Raw genomic sequence first — 23654 nt, forward strand, 5'->3', positions numbered from 1 at the left:
AGCTTATCAAAGAAGTGCTGTGGTCACAGCACTGTTTGAGAAACTAGTTGAAAACTTTATATCCAACTTAATTGTTTAAATAAAGTCTGGAGTGAGAACAGCAAAAGTAATGTATTAAACAAAACAATTATATTTCTGGTTGATTAAAAGTGCAAAAGTTTTGGTCATCTAAAACTAAGACTAAGAGTAAGAGATGACAATAACTGGTATGCAATGTAATTACATTATGGCAAACTAAACATCTTGTTTGCTCAATGAAAGAGTAAATGTGGGAAACAGAGTAAAAATGTTCCCACAGATGGTTTTAAACAATAACCTAAATCTCAGTTGAGTCGTCATGAACCCTGATCATCACCTTTATATTCAATCATTCTGGCAAGGGGTAGAGGTGTCTGAAAAGGATTTTCATCCCTTGACCTGTCACCTCTGCCTTCAACCTTAAATACAACCTCCAAATTCTTATTAGTGTGAAATGCCTAGTGGCGCAAGAGGAAAGCATAGGTCTCCCAAGCTGAAGGTGGTGGGTTTGAATCTTGCTCAGAGCAAACCTTCATTTTCTGGCTTTTTAAGGCCAAAGTGCTGAGGCAGGCCGCCTCCCTCCTCACGCCCTCTTTTGGCTCCGGTGGGAGGGGGAGGATCTTTTTTGGGAACCCGCCTCTGGGGCGGGATTTTCTTTATGAGCCTGCCTCCTGGGGGCGGAGCTTAAGAAATGTACATATTAAGCAAAGTGATTTTTGTACTTTTCACATTAATTTGATTGAACCAGTTTATTTTTAGTTTTTATTGAGATATTTGAGTTTTTTTATGACACTTTATTTCAGATGTTTTGTTTGATTTTTTTTTTTCTTTTTGGTTTTTGTTTTTGTTTGACCTTTTGGTTGAGTATTGGTTTTATTTGAGGTTTGAACCTATGACGTTTGGTTTATGAAGCCTAGTTTTTATCTATTGAGCCACACTGGCATGTAAGGTATAATCGGGAACTTATATTTAACCAGCCGTTTAGAATTTAGAAGGACAGTGAAAATGTACTTCAGGGGACTTGAACCCAGAATGTTCTGTTTATAAACCCCAGGCTTATCACCTGCCCCACACAGGCATGTAAGGTATAATCGGGAACTTATATTTAACCAGCCTTTTAGAATTTAGAAGGACAGTGAAAATGTACTTCAGGGGACTTGAACCCAGAATGTTCTGTTTATAAACCCCAGGCTTATCACCTGCGCCACACAGGCATGTAAGGTATAATCGGGAACTTATATTTAACCAGCCTTTTAGAATTTAGAAGGACAGTGAAAATGTACTTCAGGGGACTTGAACCCAGAATGTTCTGTTTATAAACCCCAGGCTTATCACCTGCGCCACGCAGGCATGTAAGGTATAATCGGGAACTTATATTTAACCAGCCTGTCAGAATAAAGAATGGACTGAAAATGTCCTGTGGCAGGTTTGAACTCGCAACCTTTGGTGTACAAACACTGGATTTTACTCATGAGCCACACAGGCATAAGTGATGCAGTTGAGAATGTCTGACTTAACCCACCTTTCAGAATATAGAGGTTCTTTAGGAGTTCCATTAGGATGTTAAAAAACAATGCACACTTTAGGAGGTTCAAACACTGCACCTTTCAGAAGGACAATGTTATTCAAGAGGCTTTGATTTGTTGTTTCAGTTTTTATATTGAATATTTTTTGAGTTTTTTGTTGATTGTTAGTTTTGTTTGAGTTTCTTTTAGTTTTGTTTGAGTATTATTTTTGATTGAGTTTCTTTTTGTTTTGTTTGAGTTTTTTGTTGATTATTAGTTTAGTTTGAGTTTCTTTTTGTTTTGTTTGAGTTTTTTGTTGATTATTAGTTTTGTTTGAGTTTGTTTTGTTTGAGTATTGAACCATTAACCTTTGGGTTGTAAACCTCAGATTTATCTTTTGAGCCACGCTGGGCTGTAAGGTACAATCTGGGACTTATATTTAACCCACCTTTTAGAATTTAGATGGACAGTGAAAATGTTCTGTCGCAGAAATGAACTCTGGATTTTACTCTTCAGCCACATATGCATGAGAAATGCAGTTGAGAACATTACATAAATTTTGAGTCAGTACGTTTTTGTTGAAAATTATTTTACTCATAAATTGGAGTTGTTTGACATCTTCAATGGTATTGTTTCTTTTAGTTTTAATATTGAGTCATGTTTGAGTTTTGAACCTATCACTTTTGGTTTATATACCTTTGTTTTTATACTTATGCCACAAAGGCATGGAAGATGCCTCTGATAACCATACACTTAACCTTTCCCCCAATTACCCAGGTGTAAGTAGTCACTGATTAGCCCCTCCCCTATAAAGCATACTGGCCATGCTAGCTTTCCTGTTTGGTCTTTCTTTGTTTGCACTGACTGAGCAAAGTAGGAAACTGCTTGTAATTGCTTTAGCACTTTTTGAGTTTAGGCCATTGATTCTTTTTGGACTTGGTGGTCCTAATGTATGTTTCGCAGGCCTCCCTTCTCTACACATCAGTGTTGATGACCAAATGTGCAGAAATGTTGCCTTTGTGATCTGTACCTTCATATTGTGGTTCTAACAGAGTTCTACTTATAGACTTGTCTACTCTCGCCATTGTGGTTCTAACAGAGTTCTACTTATAGGCTTGTCTACTCTTGCCATTGTGGAACACATCAACAGTGTGGTCACCTTAGCACTTTTAATGGATTCCCAAGATGGAATACCATCAAGTTGAATTTACTGAGCTGTTCTTACTCTGCCATGGTCACATGTATACAATTTCCATAGTCCTGTTCTTACCCCAAATTGTTGTTTGTTTTTGTATTTAATTGTTTGGTGTTTGTTGCAATAAATACATGAAATGGAATTTGTTGGATTCAATTTAAAAAAGGTATCCTTGCGTCACTAGCTCAAAACAGAATGCAGTTCACAAGTATGGAGCTCAGCCTATAATTGATTTGATTGACATGCTGCATGCCATGAGTGTATAAAGTGGTATTTCTTTTTAAATTAAATAAGCTATTCTAAGATGAGCTGTGGTCATAACAGCACTGTTTGAGTTGAAAACTTTAAAGACGTTTAACAGTCTAAAGTGAGAACAGCAAATGTTCTTTAACAAAAATGTGTAAGTGTAAAAACAATATATACTAATCACAAACACTTTAGGTTTTGATAAACAGGCTATAGTGCATTTGTTCTCACTTTAAAGTAGTTTATTTTTTATTTTTTATTCAGCTTATCAAAGAAGTGCTGTGGTCACAGCACTGTTTGAGAAACTAGTTGAAAACTTTATATCCAACTTAATTGTTTAAATAAAGTCTGGAGTGAGAACAGCAAAAGTAATGTATTAAACAAAACAATTATATTTCTGGTTGATTAAAAGTGCAAAAGTTTTGGTCATCTAAAACTAAGACTAAGAGTAAGAGATGACAATAACTGGTATGCAATGTAATTACATTATGGCAAACTAAACATCTTGTTTGCTCAATGAAAGAGTAAATGTGGGAAACAGAGTAAAAATGTTCCCACAGATGGTTTTAAACAATAACCTAAATCTCAGTTGAGTCGTCATGAACCCTGATCATCACCTTTATATTCAATCATTCTGGCAAGGGGTAGAGGTGTCTGAAAAGGATTTTCATCCCTTGACCTGTCACCTCTGCCTTCAACCTTAAATACAACCTCCAAATTCTTATTAGTGTGAAATGCCTAGTGGCGCAAGAGGAAAGCATAGGTCTCCCAAGCTGAAGGTGGTGGGTTTGAATCTTGCTCAGAGCAAACCTTCATTTTCTGGCTTTTTAAGGCCAAAGTGCTGAGGCAGGCCGCCTCCCTCCTCACGCCCTCTTTTGGCTCCGGTGGGAGGGGGAGGATCTTTTTTGGGAACCCGCCTCTGGGGCGGGATTTTCTTTATGAGCCTGCCTCCTGGGGGCGGAGCTTAAGAAATGTACATATTAAGCAAAGTGATTTTTGTACTTTTCACATTAATTTGATTGAACCAGTTTATTTTTAGTTTTTATTGAGATATTTGAGTTTTTTTATGACACTTTATTTCAGATGTTTTGTTTGATTTTTTTTTTTTTTGGTTTTTGTTTTTGTTTGACCTTTTGGTTGAGTATTGGTTTTATTTGAGGTTTGAACCTATGACGTTTGGTTTATGAAGCCTAGTTTTTATCTATTGAGCCACACTGGCATGTAAGGTATAATCGGGAACTTATATTTAACCAGCCGTTTAGAATTTAGAAGGACAGTGAAAATGTACTTCAGGGGACTTGAACCCAGAATGTTCTGTTTATAAACCCCAGGCTTATCACCTGCCCCACACAGGCATGTAAGGTATAATCGGGAACTTATATTTAACCAGCCTTTTAGAATTTAGAAGGACAGTGAAAATGTACTTCAGGGGACTTGAACCCAGAATGTTCTGTTTATAAACCCCAGGCTTATCACCTGCGCCACACAGGCATGTAAGGTATAATCGGGAACTTATATTTAACCAGCCTTTTAGAATTTAGAAGGACAGTGAAAATGTACTTCAGGGGACTTGAACCCAGAATGTTCTGTTTATAAACCCCAGGCTTATCACCTGCGCCACGCAGGCATGTAAGGTATAATCGGGAACTTATATTTAACCAGCCTGTCAGAATAAAGAATGGACTGAAAATGTCCTGTGGCAGGTTTGAACTCGCAACCTTTGGTGTACAAACACTGGATTTTACTCATGAGCCACACAGGCATAAGTGATGCAGTTGAGAATGTCTGACTTAACCCACCTTTCAGAATATAGAGGTTCTTTAGGAGTTCCATTAGGATGTTAAAAAACAATGCACACTTTAGGAGGTTCAAACACTGCACCTTTCAGAAGGACAATGTTATTCAAGAGGCTTTGATTTGTTGTTTCAGTTTTTATATTGAATATTTTTTGAGTTTTTTGTTGATTGTTAGTTTTGTTTGAGTTTCTTTTAGTTTTGTTTGAGTATTATTTTTGATTGAGTTTCTTTTTGTTTTGTTTGAGTTTTTTGTTGATTATTAGTTTAGTTTGAGTTTCTTTTTGTTTTGTTTGAGTTTTTTGTTGATTATTAGTTTTGTTTGAGTTTGTTTTGTTTGAGTATTGAACCATTAACCTTTGGGTTGTAAACCTCAGATTTATCTTTTGAGCCACGCTGGGCTGTAAGGTACAATCTGGGACTTATATTTAACCCACCTTTTAGAATTTAGATGGACAGTGAAAATGTTCTGTCGCAGAAATGAACTCTGGATTTTATTCTTCAGCCACATATGCATGAGAAATGCAGTTGAGAACATTACATACATTTTGAGTCAGTACGTTTTTGTTGAAAATTATTTTACTCATAAATTGGAGTTGTTTGACATCTTCAATGGTATTGTTTCTTTTAGTTTTAATATTGAGTCATGTTTGAGTTTTGAACCTATCACTTTTGGTTTATATACCTTTGTTTTTATACTTATGCCACAAAGGCATGGAAGATGCCTCTGATAACCATACACTTAACCTTTCCCCCAATTACCCAGGTGTAAGTAGTCACTGATTAGCCCCTCCCCTATAAAGCCTACTGGCCATGCTAGCTTTCCTGTTTGGTCTTTCTTTGTTTGCACTGCCTGAGCAAAGTAGGAAACTGCTTGTAATTGCTTTAGCACTTTTTGAGTTTAGGCCATTGATTCTTTTTGGACTTGGTGGTCCTAATGTATGTTTCGCAGGCCTCCCTTCTTTACACATCAGTGTTGATGACCAAATGTGCAGAAATGTTGCCTTTGTGATCTGTACCTTCATATTGTGGTTCTAACAGAGTTCTACTTATAGACTTGTCTACTCTCGCCATTGTGGTTCTAACAGAGTTCTACTTATAGGCTTGTCTACTCTTGCCATTGTGGAACACATCAACAGTGTGGTCACCTTAGCACTTTTAATGGATTCCCAAGATGGAATACCATCAAGTTGAATTTACTGAGCTGTTCTTACTCTGCCATGGTCACATGTATACAATTTCCATAGTCCTGTTCTTACCCCAAATTGTTGTTTGTTTTTGTATTTAATTGTTTGGTGTTTGTTGCAATAAATACATGAAATGGAATTTGTTGGATTCAATTTAAAAAAGGTATCCTTGCGTCACTAGCTCAAAACAGAATGCAGTTCACAAGTATGGAGCTCAGCCTATAATTGATTTGATTGACATGCTGCATGCCATGAGTGTATAAAGTGGTATTTCTTTTTAAATTAAATAAGCTATTCTAAGATGAGCTGTGGTCATAACAGCACTGTTTGAGTTGAAAACTTTAAAGACGTTTAACAGTCTAAAGTGAGAACAGCAAATGTTCTTTAACAAAAATGTGTAAGTGTAAAAAAAATATATACTAATCACAAACACTTTAGGTTTTGATAAACAGGCTATAGTGCATTTGTTCTCACTTTAAAGTAGTTTATTTTTTATTTTTTATTCAGCTTATCAAAGAAGTGCTGTGGTCACAGCACTGTTTGAGAAACTAGTTGAAAACTTTATATCCAACTTCATTGTTTAAATAAAGTCTGGAGTGAGAACAGCAAAAGTAATGTATTAAACAAAACAATTATATTTCTGGTTGATTAATAGTGCAAAAGTTTTGGTCATCTAAAACTAAGACTAAGAGTAAGAGATGACAATAACTGGTATGCAATGTAATTACATTATGGCAAACTAAACATCTTGTTTGCTCAATGAAAGAGTAAATGTGGGAAACAGAGTAAAAATGTTCCCACAGATGGTTTTAAACAATAACCTAAATCTCAGTTGAGTCGTCATGAACCCTGATCATCACCTTTAGATTCAATCATTCTGGCAAGGGGTAGAGGTGTCTGAAAAGGATTTTCATCCCTTGACCTGTCACCTCTGCCTTCAACCTTAAATACAACCTCTAAATTCTTATTAGTGTGAAATGCCTAGTGGCGCAAGAGGAAAGCATAGGTCTCCCAAGCTGAAGGTGGTGGGTTTGAATCTTGCTCAGAGCAAATCTTCATTTTCTGGCTTTTTAAGGCCAAAGTGCCGAGGCAGGCCGCCTTCCTCCTCACGCCCTCTTTTGGCTCCGGTGGGAGGGGGAGGATCTTTTTTGGGAACCCGCCTCTGGGGCGGGATTTTCTTTATGAGCCTGCCTCCTGGGGGCGGAGCTTAAGAAATGTACATATTAAGCAAAGTGATTTTTGTACTTTTCACATTCATTTGATTGAACCAGTTTATTTTTAATTGAGATATTTGAGTTTTTATGACACTTTATTTCAGCTGTTTTGTTTGATTTTTTTTTTTTTTTTTTACCTTTTGGTTTTCTTTGAGGTTTGAACCTATGACGTTTGGTTTATGAAGCCTAGTTTTTATCTATTGAGCCACACTGGCATGTAAGGTATAATCGGGAACTTATATTTAACCAGCCGTTTAGAATTTAGAAGGACAGTGAAAATGTACTTCAGGGGACTTGAACCCAGAATGTTCTGTTTATAAACCCCAGGCTTATCACCTGCCCCACACAGGCATGTAAGGTATAATCGGGAACTTATATTTAACCAGCCTTTTAGAATTTAGAAGGACAGTGAAAATGTACTTCAGGGGACTTGAACCCAGAATGTTCTGTTTATAAACCCCAGGCTTATCACCTGCGCCACACAGGCATGTAAGGTATAATCGGGAACTTATATTTAACCAGCCTTTTAGAATTTAGAAGGACAGTGAAAATGTACTTCAGGGGACTTGAACCCAGAATGTTCTGTTTATAAACCCCAGGCTTATCACCTGCGCCACGCAGGCATGTAAGGTATAATCGGGAACTTATATTTAACCAGCCTGTCAGAATAAAGAATGGACTGAAAATGTTCTGTGGCAGGTTTGAACTCGCAACCTTTGGTGTACAAACACTGGATTTTACTCATGAGCCACACAGGCATAAGTGATGCAGTTGAGAATGTCTGACTTAACCCACCTTTCAGAATATAGAGGTTCTTTAGGAGTTCCATTAGGATGTTAAAAAACAATGCACACTTTAGGAGGTTCAAACACTGCACCTTTCAGAAGGACAATGTTATTCAAGAGGCTTTGATTTGTTGTTTCAGTTTTTATATTGAATATTTTTTGAGTTTTTTGTTGATTGTTAGTTTTGTTTGAGTATTATTTTTGATTGAGTTTCTTTTTGTTTTGTTTGAGTCAGTACGTTTTTGTTGAAAATTATTTTACTCATAAATTGGAGTTGTTTGACATCTTCAATGGTATTGTTTCTTTTAGTTTTAATATTGAGTCATGTTTGAGTTTTGAACCTATCACTTTTGGTTTATATACCTTTGTTTTTATACTTATGCCACAAAGGCATGGAAGATGCCTCTGATAACCATACACTTAACCTTTCCCCCAATTACCCAGGTGTAAGTAGTCACTGATTAGCCCCTCCCCTATAAAGCCTACTGGCCATGCTAGCTTTCCTGTTTGGTCTTTCTTTGTTTGCACTGCCTGAGCAAAGTAGGAAACTGCTTGTAATTGCTTTAGCACTTTTTGAGTTTAGGCCATTGATTCTTTTTGGACTTGGTGGTCCTAATGTATGTTTCGCAGGCCTCCCTTCTTTACACATCAGTGTTGATGACCAAATGTGCAGAAATGTTGCCTTTGTGATCTGTACCTTCATATTGTGGTTCTAACAGAGTTCTACTTATAGACTTGTCTACTCTCGCCATTGTGGTTCTAACAGAGTTCTACTTATAGGCTTGTCTACTCTTGCCATTGTGGAACACATCAACAGTGTGGTCACCTTAGCACTTTTAATGGATTCCCAAGATGGAATACCATCAAGTTGAATTTACTGAGCTGTTCTTACTCTGCCATGGTCACATGTATACAATTTCCATAGTCCTGTTCTTACCCCAAATTGTTGTTTGTTTTTGTATTTAATTGTTTGGTGTTTGTTGCAATAAATACATGAAATGGAATTTGTTGGATTCAATTTAAAAAAGGTATCCTTGCGTCACTAGCTCAAAACAGAATGCAGTTCACAAGTATGGAGCTCAGCCTATAATTGATTTGATTGACATGCTGCATGCCATGAGTGTATAAAGTGGTATTTCTTTTTAAATTAAATAAGCTATTCTAAGATGAGCTGTGGTCATAACAGCACTGTTTGAGTTGAAAACTTTAAAGACGTTTAACAGTCTAAAGTGAGAACAGCAAATGTTCTTTAACAAAAATGTGTAAGTGTAAAAAAAATATATACTAATCACAAACACTTTAGGTTTTGATAAACAGGCTATAGTGCATTTGTTCTCACTTTAAAGTAGTTTATTTTTTATTTTTTATTCAGCTTATCAAAGAAGTGCTGTGGTCACAGCACTGTTTGAGAAACTAGTTGAAAACTTTATATCCAACTTCATTGTTTAAATAAAGTCTGGAGTGAGAACAGCAAAAGTAATGTATTAAACAAAACAATTATATTTCTGGTTGATTAATAGTGCAAAAGTTTTGGTCATCTAAAACTAAGACTAAGAGTAAGAGATGACAATAACTGGTATGCAATGTAATTACATTATGGCAAACTAAACATCTTGTTTGCTCAATGAAAGAGTAAATGTGGGAAACAGAGTAAAAATGTTCCCACAGATGGTTTTAAACAATAACCTAAATCTCAGTTGAGTCGTCATGAACCCTGATCATCACCTTTAGATTCAATCATTCTGGCAAGGGGTAGAGGTGTCTGAAAAGGATTTTCATCCCTTGACCTGTCACCTCTGCCTTCAACCTTAAATACAACCTCTAAATTCTTATTAGTGTGAAATGCCTAGTGGCGCAAGAGGAAAGCATAGGTCTCCCAAGCTGAAGGTGGTGGGTTTGAATCTTGCTCAGAGCAAATCTTCATTTTCTGGCTTTTTAAGGCCAAAGTGCCGAGGCAGGCCGCCTTCCTCCTCACGCCCTCTTTTGGCTCCGGTGGGAGGGGGAGGATCTTTTTTGGGAACCCGCCTCTGGGGCGGGATTTTCTTTATGAGCCTGCCTCCTGGGGGCGGAGCTTAAGAAATGTACATATTAAGCAAAGTGATTTTTGTACTTTTCACATTAATTTGATTGAACCAGTTTATTTTTAATTGAGATATTTGAGTTTTTATGACACTTTATTTCAGCTGTTTTGTTTGATTTTTTTTTTTTCTTTTTACCTTTTGGTTTTCTTTGAGGTTTGAACCTATGACGTTTGGTTTATGAAGCCTAGTTTTTATCTATTGAGCCACACTGGCATGTAAGGTATAATCGGGAATGTAATACTTAACCCACATTCGAGAATTTAGATGGACAGTGAAAATGTTAGGTTTGAACCCTGTACCTCTGGTTTCTAAGTTCCAGGTTTATCTTTTGCGCCACACTGACATGTCAGCGAACGTCTTATTTAACCCACCTTTCAGAATTTAGATGGACAGTGAAAATGTCCTGTGGCAGGTTCGAACTCACAACCTTTGGTGTACAAACACTGGATTTTACTCATGAGGCACACAGGCATAAGTAATGCAGTTGAGAACTTATTACTTAACCCACCTTTCAGAATTTAGATTGACAGTGAAAATGTTCTTCAGGAAATACAAACACTGCCCCTTTCAGAATTTAGATGGACAGTTAAAATGTCCTTCAGGAGACTTGAACCCTAAATGTTCTGTTTAGAAATCCCAGGTTCATCCACTGAGCCACAATGGCATGGTATGCCATGTTGTTTCAGTTTTTATATTGACTCATTGACTCATTTTTGAGTTTTCTGTTGATTATTAGTTTTGTTTGAGTTTCTTTTAGTTTTGTTTGAGTTATTTGTTGATTATTAGTTTTGTTTGAGTTTTGTTTGAGTTTTTTGTAGATTATTAGTTTTGTTTGAGTTTTGAACCAGTAACCTTTGGGTTGTAAACCTCAGATTTAACTTTTGAGCCACTTTGGGCTGTAAAGTACAATCTGGGACTTATATTTAACCCACCTTTCAGAATTTAGATTGACAGTGAAAATGTTCTTCAGGAAATACAAACACTGCCCCTTTCAGAATTTAGATGGCCAGTTAAAATGTCCTTCAGGAGACTTGAACCCTAAATGTTCGGTTTAGTAATCCCAGGCTTATCCACTGAGCCACACCGGCATGTTGATGCAGTTGAGAATGTCTCACTTAACCCACCTTTCAGAATTTAGATGGACAGTGAAAATGTCCTGTGGCAGGTTCGAACTCACAACCTTTGGTGAACAAACACTGGATTTTACTCATTAGCCAAACAGGCATAAGTAATGCAGTTGAGAACGTATTACTTAACCCACCTTTCAGAATTTAGATTGACAGTGAAAATGTTCTTCAGGAAATACAAACACTGCCCCTTTCAGAATTTAGATGGCCAGTTAAAATGTCCTTCAGGAGACTTTCGGTTTAGTAATCCCAGGTTTATCCACTGAGCCACACCGGCATGGTAATGCAGTTGAGAATGTCTCACTTAACCCACCTTTCAGAATTTAGAGGTTCTTTAGGAGTTTCATTAGGAGGTTAAAAAACAATGCACACTTTAGGAGGTTCAAACACTGCACCTTTCAGAAGGACAGTGAAAAAGTTCTTCAAGATGCTTGAACCCAGCCCAGGCGGTGGCGTAACCGTCTGGGCACCCAACTGGTAATCCAGTCGCAGTGTGCCGCGGGTTCGACTCCCGAGCCCGACACGGCCTTTACTGCATGTCTTCCCCCATCTTTCTCCTGTTTCCTGTCAGCCTACTGTCTGTCCCTTCAAAAAACCAATAAAAGGCGTAAGCCGCAAAATATATATATATATATATAAAAAAAAGATGCTTGAACCCTAATCTCCTGTTTACTGAAACTCTTCTTCACATTTAATTGAGCTTTTTTATTATTATTATTATTATTGTGATATTTCTTTGCGGCTTACGCCTTTTATTGTTTTTTTTTTGAAGGGACAGACAGTAGGCTGACAGGAAACGGGAGAGAGATGGGGGATAACATGCAGTAAAGGCCGTGTCGGGCTCGGGAGTCGAACCCGCGGCACACTGCGACTGGATTATCCAGTCGGGTGCCCAGACGGTTACGCCACCGCCTGGGCCTATTATTTGTTTAATTGAACCATTTTATTATTTGCTTTTAATGAGGCTTTTGGGTTTTTTATTTGAGCTGTTTAGTTTTAGTTTTTTGTTGCTTATTTGTTTTGTTTAAGTTTTGAACCAGTAACCTTTGGATTATAAACCAGAGATTCGTCTTTTGAGCCACGCTGGCATGTAAGCTAAAATCGTGAACTTATATTTAAACAACCTTTTAGAATTTAGATTGACAGTGAAAATGTTCTTAAGGAGACTGTCAGGTGTAAGTAGCCTAATCAAACAAGTCCCATTTGCAGCAGAAATACAATTAAATTATGGCAAATATTGACTTACTGAGAAACAACATGTGACCACCACTCAAAATAAATGTCTAGCAAACCCCCCACCTCCATAAGATTGTGAAGCCTCTCCATTTCTCTTGGGCCACCCAGCCAGGCCTATCCAATCATCCATCAATGAGATCTTTTAGGGCATTGTTTAGCTCAAAAGATGACAAATCTACAGGACACAACAGAAATATAAATAGTTGATGTGACATGTTGTGAGCTTGTCGATCAGCAATTGTCACGTTTTCTTAAAGCCATTTCAAAGTAGCTATTTGGGGGTCCCCTGAACCACATAATATTAAGACAATAATGCATGCCATTTTGTAACCATGAATAATCATATGCTCCTGTATTTTGAGTGCTGAGTAAACTAAAAACTGCAGCTATTAATTAAAGGGGTTGGTTGCTCTACCTGCAGGTTCTCATCCTGTGCCAGCCCCACCAGTTCAAGCTGGCGGTGAACGGCTGCCACCTGTTTGAGTACCGACATCGTGTCCAGGACCTCGGCAGCATTGACCAGCTGGAGGTCATGGGAGACGTGGAGCTGAGTGACATCAAGCTGTGGTGACCGAGGCATTATTGACGCAAGCCTCGAACCCAACCTAAGGCTATAATGATGGAACACAGGTTACGGGTGCTGGACTAGTCTGGGCTAGCACGTCGTTCATGCTCTGGCCATTGATGCTAAGCTAGCTACGGTGACCCCAGACAGTGAATACATGAGTAAAGCAAAGCCCCATGCTGACTGTCAGCATTGCCAGGCTTCCTTTTGGCCTTGATGTATAGTCCTCGGTCCGTGGTTTCAAGCTAGCATAGCATTTTTTGGTGACCTGAGATAATGACATCTAAGGCTATAGTCCCGGATGGAAATGTTGCTGCATGAGAAAGATGATTGGTTTTACAGGCTGGGAGCCCCTGTATTTGACCCATGACTGTTTACAGCTAAAACAAAGCTATGTATGCCTTGGTTTATCTCTTAGCCTGTCTCTAGAGCACTTTTGCTGTAATAATAAGCCCTGTGTATACTGTAGTGCACTGTGCAAAGAAAACAGACATATGTACAAATTTAAATGTATAGTAGTATTGGTATCCTATCAAATGCCACAAAATGTCAGCAAATGAAAGATCAAACGCAACCATGTGAGTTTGAAGGGCTCCCTTTCAACGCCCCCGGGTTAGAGTGAGCGCTGACCAGTTTGGCATTCTACTATGAAAAGTCACAAAGCTTATGTACACTTCAGACACCTCATCGTCATCGTTTTTAGACGAGCAGTAGTGGATTTTATATTTTCAAGGTGCAAAACAAATACAATTTAGTAAATTATGATGATCGCAACCATTTACAAGTTTTTATAGTTTTAAAGGACAACTTTAGTTTTTTTCAACCAAGGTTCATGTTTTAGGTTGTTATCAGAGAAACTAAAAGATGAGTGTTATTTTCTTTCTATTTGCTGCTTTATTTCGTTTTAGGGACTTTAGCTGTTTTGTACAGGGGGGGCGGGGGCATTCGAGCATGGTGCTAAATATGTATTTTTTTACAAAATATTATGGAGATTCTTTTTTAAATTATTTACTATAGTCCTAATAAACCCCAGGAAATTACATCTGGCCACAAATAAATCACAGGATCTACTGAATGTGAAGGTAGCCTACTGGGGAGAAGCCACACTGTGTCATAGGCTCAATGTCAGTTTGACACATTCAGTAGATCCCGTGATGTGTTGTGGCCAGATTAAATTTCTTGGGGTTTAGTAGGACTATAGTAAATAATTAAAAAATAAATCGCTATAAAATGTTGTAAAAAAATACATATTTATCCCCATGCTCGAATGCCCCCGCCCCCGTCAAAAACAGCTAAAATCCCTACAACGAAAGAAAGCAACAAATGAAAGAAAATTAACACTCACCTTTTACTGTATCTCATAACAACCTAAAACATGAACCTTGGTTGAAAAAAACTAAAGTTGTCCTTTAAACTTCATAGATGCGGACAGAAAATAAATCCTGCATTGCCTTTCTTTCTGTACGTTTGGATGCTCCTCGTCTGGTCTTCTAAGCCTTTGTTGGTGTGCAAAAGACTAGCTTTTTATTAACTTATTCAGGTTGATTATGTTAAGATCACATATCTCAGGAACATGAATCCATTCTGAAGTTGGGACATCTCTTTGTGCAATTAGAACCTGATGATTTATACTTTGTACAATGTGCCGCCAGTCAAAAATAGCTGATCTACAAGCTTGCAACGCATTGTGAGTGTGTATAATTGATTGTTTCTGTACAACACAATATAAATGAATACTAATTTGAAGCACAGTGCACCACAGGATAATTTCAAATGTGTCATATCAATGAAACAATGTAACGTTTTGCAATTTTATGCAAATTATAGCAGTGAAATGTCTGTCCATTTTTGTTTTGTTTTTTATAACGGTACAGCTCTCATTCCCCTCAGTGTGGCCATTCCATGTGGCCTGATCTAATCAACAATTAATTATTTAATTTGAAGACTTATATTGGACGTATAAGACGTATATTGCAATGCCATTTTGTTTGTTGTAAATTATATGTACGACGAAGAATCTACTGTAATATAGTGTAATTTAAATAAAGATAAATGCATTTACTTCTCTTGGGTCTCATACTTTGGTTTTGATAGTGAATAATTTCCCTTTTAAATGTAATGGATAAGATGTGTCATTTTAAATGTAATTAGACACTTTCAGAATGATTTCTTCTGTTAAACCACAAGGTGGCACAAGGGGATAACATTTGGACAAATGCATCCACAGTATAAAATATGTTGACAGCCAGAGAAAGGTTGTGCTGTACCTCCATCTGTCCCCCCATAAATCAATGCCCTACTTTAAACTTAATCCTGTGACAAATTCTACAAATACACACAAATCAAAATAATATACACAATAAATTGCCTGCAAGCTTATTTCTTTATTATTACTTTTTCTCTATATGAATGATACGTAGCTTGCAGAGTTAGTTCAGTCAGATATACTCGAGGGGTTTCATGCCGTGCTCAAGGGCGCATACATATACTCAAGGGCCCTTTTTTAAACCAGTCCCTTGACTTGAAGTGCTCTCGGGAGGTTCCCTCGTCAGGAAGTGCCCCTTCAGCTGAATAGTTCCCTTGATCAGGGTGCTGGGCATAAAAAACTGTTTGGAAATACACTCGCCCTCCTTGTGCAGAAACAGGAAACAGACACCATTCGTTGCCATGGTTACCATCATGCAATTGTGTTACCTGTTATTTTGTTTGTACAGTTATATTGCATTGCATTGTGTATGTTTGTGTGACATGGGGATTTCATTAATATACAAAAAGGACATGTCATATACATCCATGGTGTTTATAAATCATTGTGTTAAAAGTTGTTTTGTTTGTGTGGTTTCATGTAGTTTTTTCATGGTGGGGTAAATAAAGAACCCTTGTGAACATCAGTTGGAGCGTTGTCTATTCTGCATCAGATGAAGATTGTTCAGGAGCAGTTTATTTATCATTTATTTGTGGTGGTACAGTACTTACATTTGTAGGTCGCGGTTTCCATGCGGACAGAGAGCAGGGCTGCACAAGGCAATCGAGTCTAGATCCCCCTTTTTGAAACTAGCTCCTTGCCACTCGCCCTACACACTTCCACTTGGTTTGAGCATAGATATATAAATAACAGATATATTATTTATACATCTCAAACCGAGTGGAAGAGTGTAGGGCGAGTGCGAGGAGCTAGTTTAAAAAAGGGCCCTTCAGACTCGCTCTTGAGGGCTTTATAAGCCACTTCCACTCAAGGCTGCTTGGTTTCGGACGACACTTAATATGGCGCAGCCTCGCGTGAACACGCATATCGAGTGCAAGTGGGTAGGGCGAGTGGCGAGGAGGCGGTTTCAGAAAGGGGGAAGGATTATTGGGATTATTGGGCGATTCGTAGAGGATTATGGCGATTCGTAGAGGATTATTATGGCGATTCGCGAGGATTATGGCGATTCGTAGAGGATTATGGCGATTCGTAGATTACGGCGATTCGTAGAGGATTATGGCGATTCGTAGAGGATTACGGTGATTCATAGGCGATTCGTAGAGGATTACGGCGATTCGTAGAGGATTATGGCGATTCCTAGAGGATTATGGCGATTCATAGGCGATTCGTAGAGGATTACGGCGATTCGTAGAGGATTATGGCGATTCGTAGAGGATTATGGCGATTCGTAGAGGATTACGGCGATTCGTAGAGGATTATGGCGATTCGTAGAGGATTACGGTGATTCGAAGGAGGATTATGGCGATTCGCGAGGATTACAGCAATTCGTAGAGGATTACGGCGATTCGTAGAGGATTATGGCAATTCGTAGAGGATTACGGCGATTCGCAGAGGATTATGGCAATTCGTAGAGGATTACGGCGATTCGTAGAGGATTACGGCGATTCGTAGAGGATTACGGCGATTCGTAGAGGATTACGGCGATTCGTAGAGGATTACGGCGATTCGTAGAGGATTACGGCGATTCGTAGACGATTACGGCGATTCGTAGACGATTACGGCGATTCGTAGACGATTACGGCGATTCGTAGACGATTACGGCGATTCGTAGAGGATTATGGCGATTCGTAGAGGATTATGGCGATTCGTGGAGGATTACGGCGATTCGTAGAGGATTATGCCGATTTGCGAGGATTATGGCGATTCGTAGAGGATTATGGCGATTCGCGAGGATAATAATAATCTTTATTGTCCCGATGGATATTTGTCTTCAGTCTGTTCAACACCCACATCAAGAACAACACATAGCACATAACACCAAGACGATACAAAAACATGAGGTCCCCACTGCATACAGAACCATCCATTGCATACAGAACCACTGCATACAGAACCACTACATACAGAACCATACCATCATTTGTTAAACAAAGCCCTAAAAGCCACACAATGAAATTGTTAATCACAATTATTTGAATGACAGTTAAAGTAAAATTACATAATCGTGACAGTCATACTCACGGCTGTACACCACGCTCCCCGTCCTAACCTGCAAAGAAAAAGGATTCAACTGTATCCAATAAAAAGTTGATTTTATTAATATATCCACAGGAAACATAATAGTTTGGCAGAGAACCCCCCCCCCCCCAAATATGGCCATGTCATGAATGATAAAGCACAATACAGTCTCTTAGAAAAAACAAAGAGCGACGATATGTGTGACGTACTAACATCCAACCAAAATGTTACGCACTGTACCGCTTGACCGCCAACGGCAACGTCCATATAAGGCAAATAAGACAGTCCGGTCCACCGTGGTTGTGGGGCTAAAGCTTGATAAGAAAAATGATAAATTCATGACAAAACAAAGCTGATTTCTGGAAACGAATAAATGAAAACAAGGTCATGGATTTACTTTCAAAACATTTCTATTTGTTCTGTTGTAAAACTAAAACAAACAGTCAACCCTCGTAGACAGAGTCCACGGTGGGTCCAGAATGAATGGTCATTATGGCTTCCAGGCAGTGGGTTATGCTCTTCCCGTGAGCAGAGCGAGCAGCCTGGTTCCACTGTGAGCAGAGCGAGCAGCCTGGTTCCACTGTGAGCAGAGCGAGCAGCCTGGTTCCACTGGGAAGGAAGGTTTGGCAGGAGACACCTACATCTGTCTTGTTCCGTTCACTCCAACGTCTTTATAGCAGCTGATTCACAAACACAGCCTCGGTTTCTTTTCTTTCTTAAAAAACACCCCACTTAAACCCCATATACTGTAGTTGGCCGGAGTCCCCCAGGGCTCTATTGTAGGCACCCTCCTTTCTTCCCCCTCGACACCAAACGTCGTCGCTGAAAATAGCAGCCTATGAGCTCATAACGCGATGACGTGTTGTGAGCTTGTAAGTCGGTTATTTCCGCAGAATATCACCCCTCCCCCAAGAATCGGGCCAGGGTTTGTGTGGTTAAAACTGTCAGGTCCTGTGATGTGTTTGGCAGAGAAAAGTGGAACTCTGTTGAGAGTGACAATGTCCCACCCAGGAGGACAGGCAACGTCCCACCCAAGAGGACAGGCAATGTCCCCACCCAAGGGGACAGCGCAATGTCCCCACCCAGGAGGACAGGCAACGTCCCACCCAAGAGGACAGGCAACGTCCCCACCCAAGAGGACAGGCAATGTCCCCTCCCAAGAGGACAGGCAACGTCCCCTCCCAAGAGGACAGGCAACGTCCCCTCCCAAGAGGACAGGCAACGTCCCCTCCCAAGAGGACAGGCAATGTCCCCTCCCAAGAGGACAGGCAACGTCCCACTGAAGAGGACAGGCAACGTCCCCTCCCAAGAGGACAGGCAACGTCCCCTCCCAAGAGGACAGGCAACGTCCCCTCCCAAGAGGACAGGCAACGTCCCACTGAAGAGGACAGGCAACGTCCCACTGAAGAGGACAGGCAACGTCCCACTGAAGAGGACAGGCAACGTCCCACCCTGGGTCGCAGGCAATGTAATGTCCCACCCAAGAGGATGGGCAGGACTAGAGGGAGTGCAGGAGCTTTTTTGGCTGAAGGACGGATGTGTTCACTGAGGGGTCAGACGGGGTCAGACGGAGCTGAGTTTGACCAGTCCTCTCACAGAGTCTTCGTGTAGCGAGTCCTGACTGGCGGGGTTGTAGATGGCCGCCTGCGTGGCAGCGTGGCTGTGTCCCATGGGGCTGCCGCAGGGCAGCATGCCCGGAGGCGACGGCGCCTCCTCCGGCGTGAGGAAGTGATGCGGGACCCCTGGGGGAGGCTCCTGGAGGGGGAGAGAGTGGACACCGTGAATGGCGCCGGGCGGCATGTGGGCGGCTTCGTGGCAGATGCTCAGGTTGGGGGTGGAGGTGGGTGGCGTGGGCTGGCCCAGGGGCAGCTGGGCGCCGCAGGGTCCGCCCAGGACCAGGGAGGCGCGGCCGGAGGCATCAGCGTCGGGGGGCGTTGTCGTCAGGATGACCGCCTCGCTGTTCTGCTGCTGGAGGAGCGGGGTGGCGGCCGCCTGCAACACGAATTTGGTGCTCTGAATGCACTGGTCTTGATCACACTGAGGAGAGAGAGAGAGAGAGAGAGAGAGAGAGAGAGAGAGAGAACAAAACAAGACAAGGAGGATAAAGGGGAGAAAGGGGAGATGAGATATAGGAAAAGGGAACAAAATGGAAAATAATGAAGCCAAAAAAGGTAGAGCACAGAAAGGAATGAAACCAAACAGGAAAAGGGATCAAGAAAACAGGTAGAGAGAAAGATGAGAGAAGTGATAGAAGCAAGAAAAGAAAAAACGCGAGAAAATAGATGTTAATGCAGAGAAACAGTCCCCCCCCCCCCCCCCCCCCCATTTAAAAAACAATAGACAAGAGTTGCACATTGCGTCACCGTCCCTCAGCCTAAATTGATTGCCGTTGCTGTGTAGAATAAAAGGACAGTAACTGGGTTAGGAGACATCAATACCATGCATCAGCAAACAGGGAGATTAGACTCATGCTGTTTGCCTTTAGCACAATGAATATCATGCATTAATAATGTGCTGCAGGATGAAAGCAGGTTACTGGAGCTGGAGCTCTGGCATAAAAGATGACAACATTGACACCCACGCAAATGCTTTGACACTCCCACCGCGCCCCAATGTACCTGTACAGCACTTTGTTAACCTTGCGTTGTAAAATGTGCTTTAAATTGTCCTTAAAAAAAAAAAAAAAATCCTTAAATTGCCACCTGGGGAGCCCCCTTAAATCACGTGGGGCCCCCGCCTAGGGGCCCAAACCCACAGGTTGTCCTCTCCCCTCAGTGTAAACACAGGTTGGACTGCCACCGATTGTAAAAATCTGTTTATTCCTGCTCCTATCAGCCGCTACTACATCGGGTCCTTTTGGTTTATTAGGGTTTTATGAGCTTGGGCCTTTCTCCAGGTTGTTTCAAAAGACAATTTGACCCGGGTTTATTGCACTTCAACGCTGCGGAAACCTTGTCCGGTCCACCACCTTTACACAGATATTATGTCAGCAATATTTCTGCCATTATGAGTATCATAGTCGGCTCATCTTTGTTAATGCAGAGCTATGGGAATAAGGAGCTGTGAACATTGTTTTCAAGCTTTTAAACCGAAAAAAGCAGATGTACAAGCTGTACATTTTTTTTTTAGATTTACGCATTACGTGCCGCAAATAGTTGCCGCAAATACAGGTAGTGCCGCAAATAGTTGCAATGGCATCTACTGTACATGTACACATGTGGTTGTACGGTAAGTATACTGTATATGCTAGAGTTTGTGCATTGGCACTGCCCTCACAATTCAATTTGATTATGATTCACCAGGTAACAATTCCATTCTGTGATGCATTGCAATGCATCACACATTTCTATATTACTGCACTGGCAAATATTTCATTAGTACAAACAGTCAGATAAATTTAACAGCATTTCATTTAAATTATATTATATACAATATTATATACAGTATTATAATTAAATTTAGGCTTTGGTTATTATGTCACATTTCTGCATTACGTGCATGCGCGTGCGCGCGCACAACACACACACACACACACACACACACCCTCTGCTGCTGACCTAATTCATGAATAGTGTGAGTGTTGTGTTTAACATTGACAGTGGCTCGTTTATCCGACATCCTGAGCAGTTTAATTTGATCCAATCCAGTGGAATTAGAATCACTAAAATGGATTAACGTTCTCTTCATTTGGATCAAGTGTGTGTGTGTGTGTGTGTGTGTGTGTGTGTGTGTGTGTGTGTGTGTGTGTGTGTGTGTGTGTGTACGACGTGTGTGTGCGTGTGAGCCAGCAGTGGATGAAAGTGGAGTGTGATTAACTGAGTGACTGAGTTGATGTGAGGTACTGTCGGTGCTTCTTCCTGAAGCTACATGGAGGAACAAGTTGCGCGTAAAGTAGACAGCAGAAAGGACAGAAAACCACACTGACTGAAAGAACACATGAACCAGAACTCGTCCAGCTGGGAGTCATGGACCCTTAACCAACCGCTAATGTTGACACTTCTAATCATACACATTTAGACCCACAATTAAAGCCATGCACAGACACATATTACATGGCTTTATTAAGAGGCAGAAACGATTAGACTTGATTAGACAAGGCTGGATTAGAAGAGGCTGGATTAGGTGAAACTTGGTTACGTGAGGCTGGGGTAGATGAGGTTGGGTTAGGTCATGCGGAGTTATCAAGTCTTAGGAAGAGTTATTCTTGCTCGAAGCGTCACAGAGTTTTTTTGGGTGAGATAAAGCATCTGTCGCATATGGATAAAAATTAATCCACAGAACAGCAATTATAACTGCGGCGTCAAGTGGCACTGCGACACCTCAACTACAGGGTAGCGCTCTGCGGTTTCATCTACACGTATGCTGTTCGGCGCTCAGCACCTGCCCAAACTGGGGTTGGGGATTTGCATGTCGGTTCTCTCTTTTCGTGAACTGAATCGGGGAACAAAATATCTGGGCTCTCATATTGGTGCAACAGATGAATTAAGATGTTTTCAAAATAGACACCAATAGATGGACATGTCATGCATTTCCTTTCTTCTCTTTACAAAAAGTATAGTGGTCAGAATGGACGATGCGTGACGTCACTGGTCTTACCATGTGACTCTGTTGGGACTGGGTGGCGCCGTACATTGTGATGCCGTTGGTGGGCGGCGTCAGCTGCGGCACGTCTGATTGGATGAAGCCCCGTCTGTCGATTAGACTAGGTAGAGAAAGAGAGAGAGAGGTTAATACAAGACGATGGAGTACATGATGCATGTAGAGGATAGTGTTGATTTCGTTAAAATGGCGAAAAATGTTTGTCGACTAACGTTTTTCACTGACGAAAACGAAATAAACTAAATAAAACCAAGCTACGATGACTAAGACGAAATCTATTGACAATTTTGCCAACAAATAAAAACTAGACTAAATCTTCGGGAGAGACAAGTGGAAAAGTGATCCAGTAGAACTAAAATTTAAGTAATTTCATGCTTGGTTGCATGTTGTAAATAGCAGATCTACAAGCTCAACAAACACGTTGTGTGTTGTGACCTTGAAAATCGGCTATTCTCAGCATGCAACCAAGTTTAAAATCAGTTAAAACACCATCAAGGCCTGCCAACATTCATTTTAGTCGACTAAATCAACAGTAACTTTAGTCGATTAAATCTTATGATATGTAGCTAACTTACTCGACTAAAACTAGACTAACACTAAAACATTTCAGAAGACAAACTAAATGACAAAAACTAAAATCTAAATTTGCTGTCAAAATCCACACTAAAAGAGGAGTACATGGCTGTGAGGGTGCAGGCCAGAGGCCACAACCACAAAAAATCACACTTGTGTGAAGTAGGGGCGTATCACTCCTTTAAACAAACATTGTACTCTTAACAAACATTAAAAGTCCATAGACTTGGCTGCCACTCTGTTTGTTTAAAGTGCTCTAAACATACATACAAAGTAGATGTTGCTGCCAGACGGCGTAATTTCCGAAAGCCAGACGTTGGAGGGGCTACAAAAACTAGAGGGTGGCAAAAAACGAAAATCTAAAATGGCCGATCTACAGAGTCGATCTACAACCATAACTGCATTTTAGGTTCAACAAAGTGAGTGCTAGGGGACCCCCTGCCATCCCCTGGGACCCCAGATCAGAGAGGATTTGTTAATCAAACAGTCACAGTCTTTGTCTGGCTGGTAAAAGAGTTTAACCCATTCTGGGCAGGAACCCCTTTTAGTGTTTTACCACTTCAGACCCATTTTGGTGTTCTGTACAGTATGTACAGTATTATTATTTCTTTTTTTAGAAAACTTAAGTCAGGATTTAGAGGGCCTTGTTAGAATCGGAGTCAGGCCTAAAAGGGTTAAGGAGACCCTCAATGAGAGCCTGTATGAGTCCACCGTAAGGCAGGGTGACTGTAACGGGGTCATCCCTACGTATGTTCCCCAGGTTAGGTTTCTGGTTTAAGGACTTCAGTGTTTTGTAACTATACAATTGTATGTATAAGTACAGAACAAAAAAAGACTAGATAGTTTAAGTAGCCTAGGCAGGCCTAAAGTTCAATGGATTGTTCAAAGACTGAGCTTAAATCAGAATTTGCTACTATAAGTAACACTAAGACTAAGTTGCTAAAATACTTTTAGTCTTACTAGAATTACTAAAATTACTAGGTTAGGTTTCTGCTTTAGGTTTATTCTAAGTGGGGAACATAGAACCTGGGGAACATAGGTACGCTCCCACCGTAACCCATGCTGCTGAAAGTAACACATGACCTA

General features: G+C 40.3%; 2 protein-coding genes across 5 annotated transcripts in view; one reads left to right on the forward strand and one right to left on the reverse strand.

The window, feature by feature from the left end:
- lgals8b (galectin 8b) overlaps positions 1-12958 on the forward strand; it is a gene marked incomplete at both ends in the record, with an annotated part of 57316 nt that extends 44358 nt beyond the window's left edge. The window contains one exon of the mRNA XM_083792339.1: positions 12809-12958. Within this exon, the coding sequence (XP_083648465.1) occupies positions 12809-12958 (150 nt within the window). The remainder of the gene's footprint in view (positions 1-12808) is intronic.
- A 4495-nt stretch (positions 12959-17453) lies between these two features.
- Positions 17454-23654, reverse strand: part of LOC310877572 (palmitoyltransferase ZDHHC14-like) — an 89202-nt gene continuing 83001 nt past the window's right edge. For all 4 annotated transcript variants that reach the window (XM_083791489.1, XM_083791490.1, XM_083791491.1 and 1 more), the window contains exons 9-10: positions 21993-22098; positions 17454-19433 (exon numbers count right to left, since the gene is read on the reverse strand). In XM_083791489.1, coding sequence (XP_083647615.1) covers positions 18960-19433; positions 21993-22098 — 580 coding nt within the window. In that variant the 3' untranslated portion in view covers positions 17454-18959. The remainder of the gene's footprint in view (positions 19434-21992; positions 22099-23654) is intronic.

Source organism: Protomyctophum parallelum (genome assembly GCF_964188405.1).
Source record: "Protomyctophum parallelum genome assembly, chromosome: 20".
Classification (NCBI taxonomy): domain Eukaryota; kingdom Metazoa; phylum Chordata; class Actinopteri; order Myctophiformes; family Myctophidae; genus Protomyctophum; species Protomyctophum parallelum.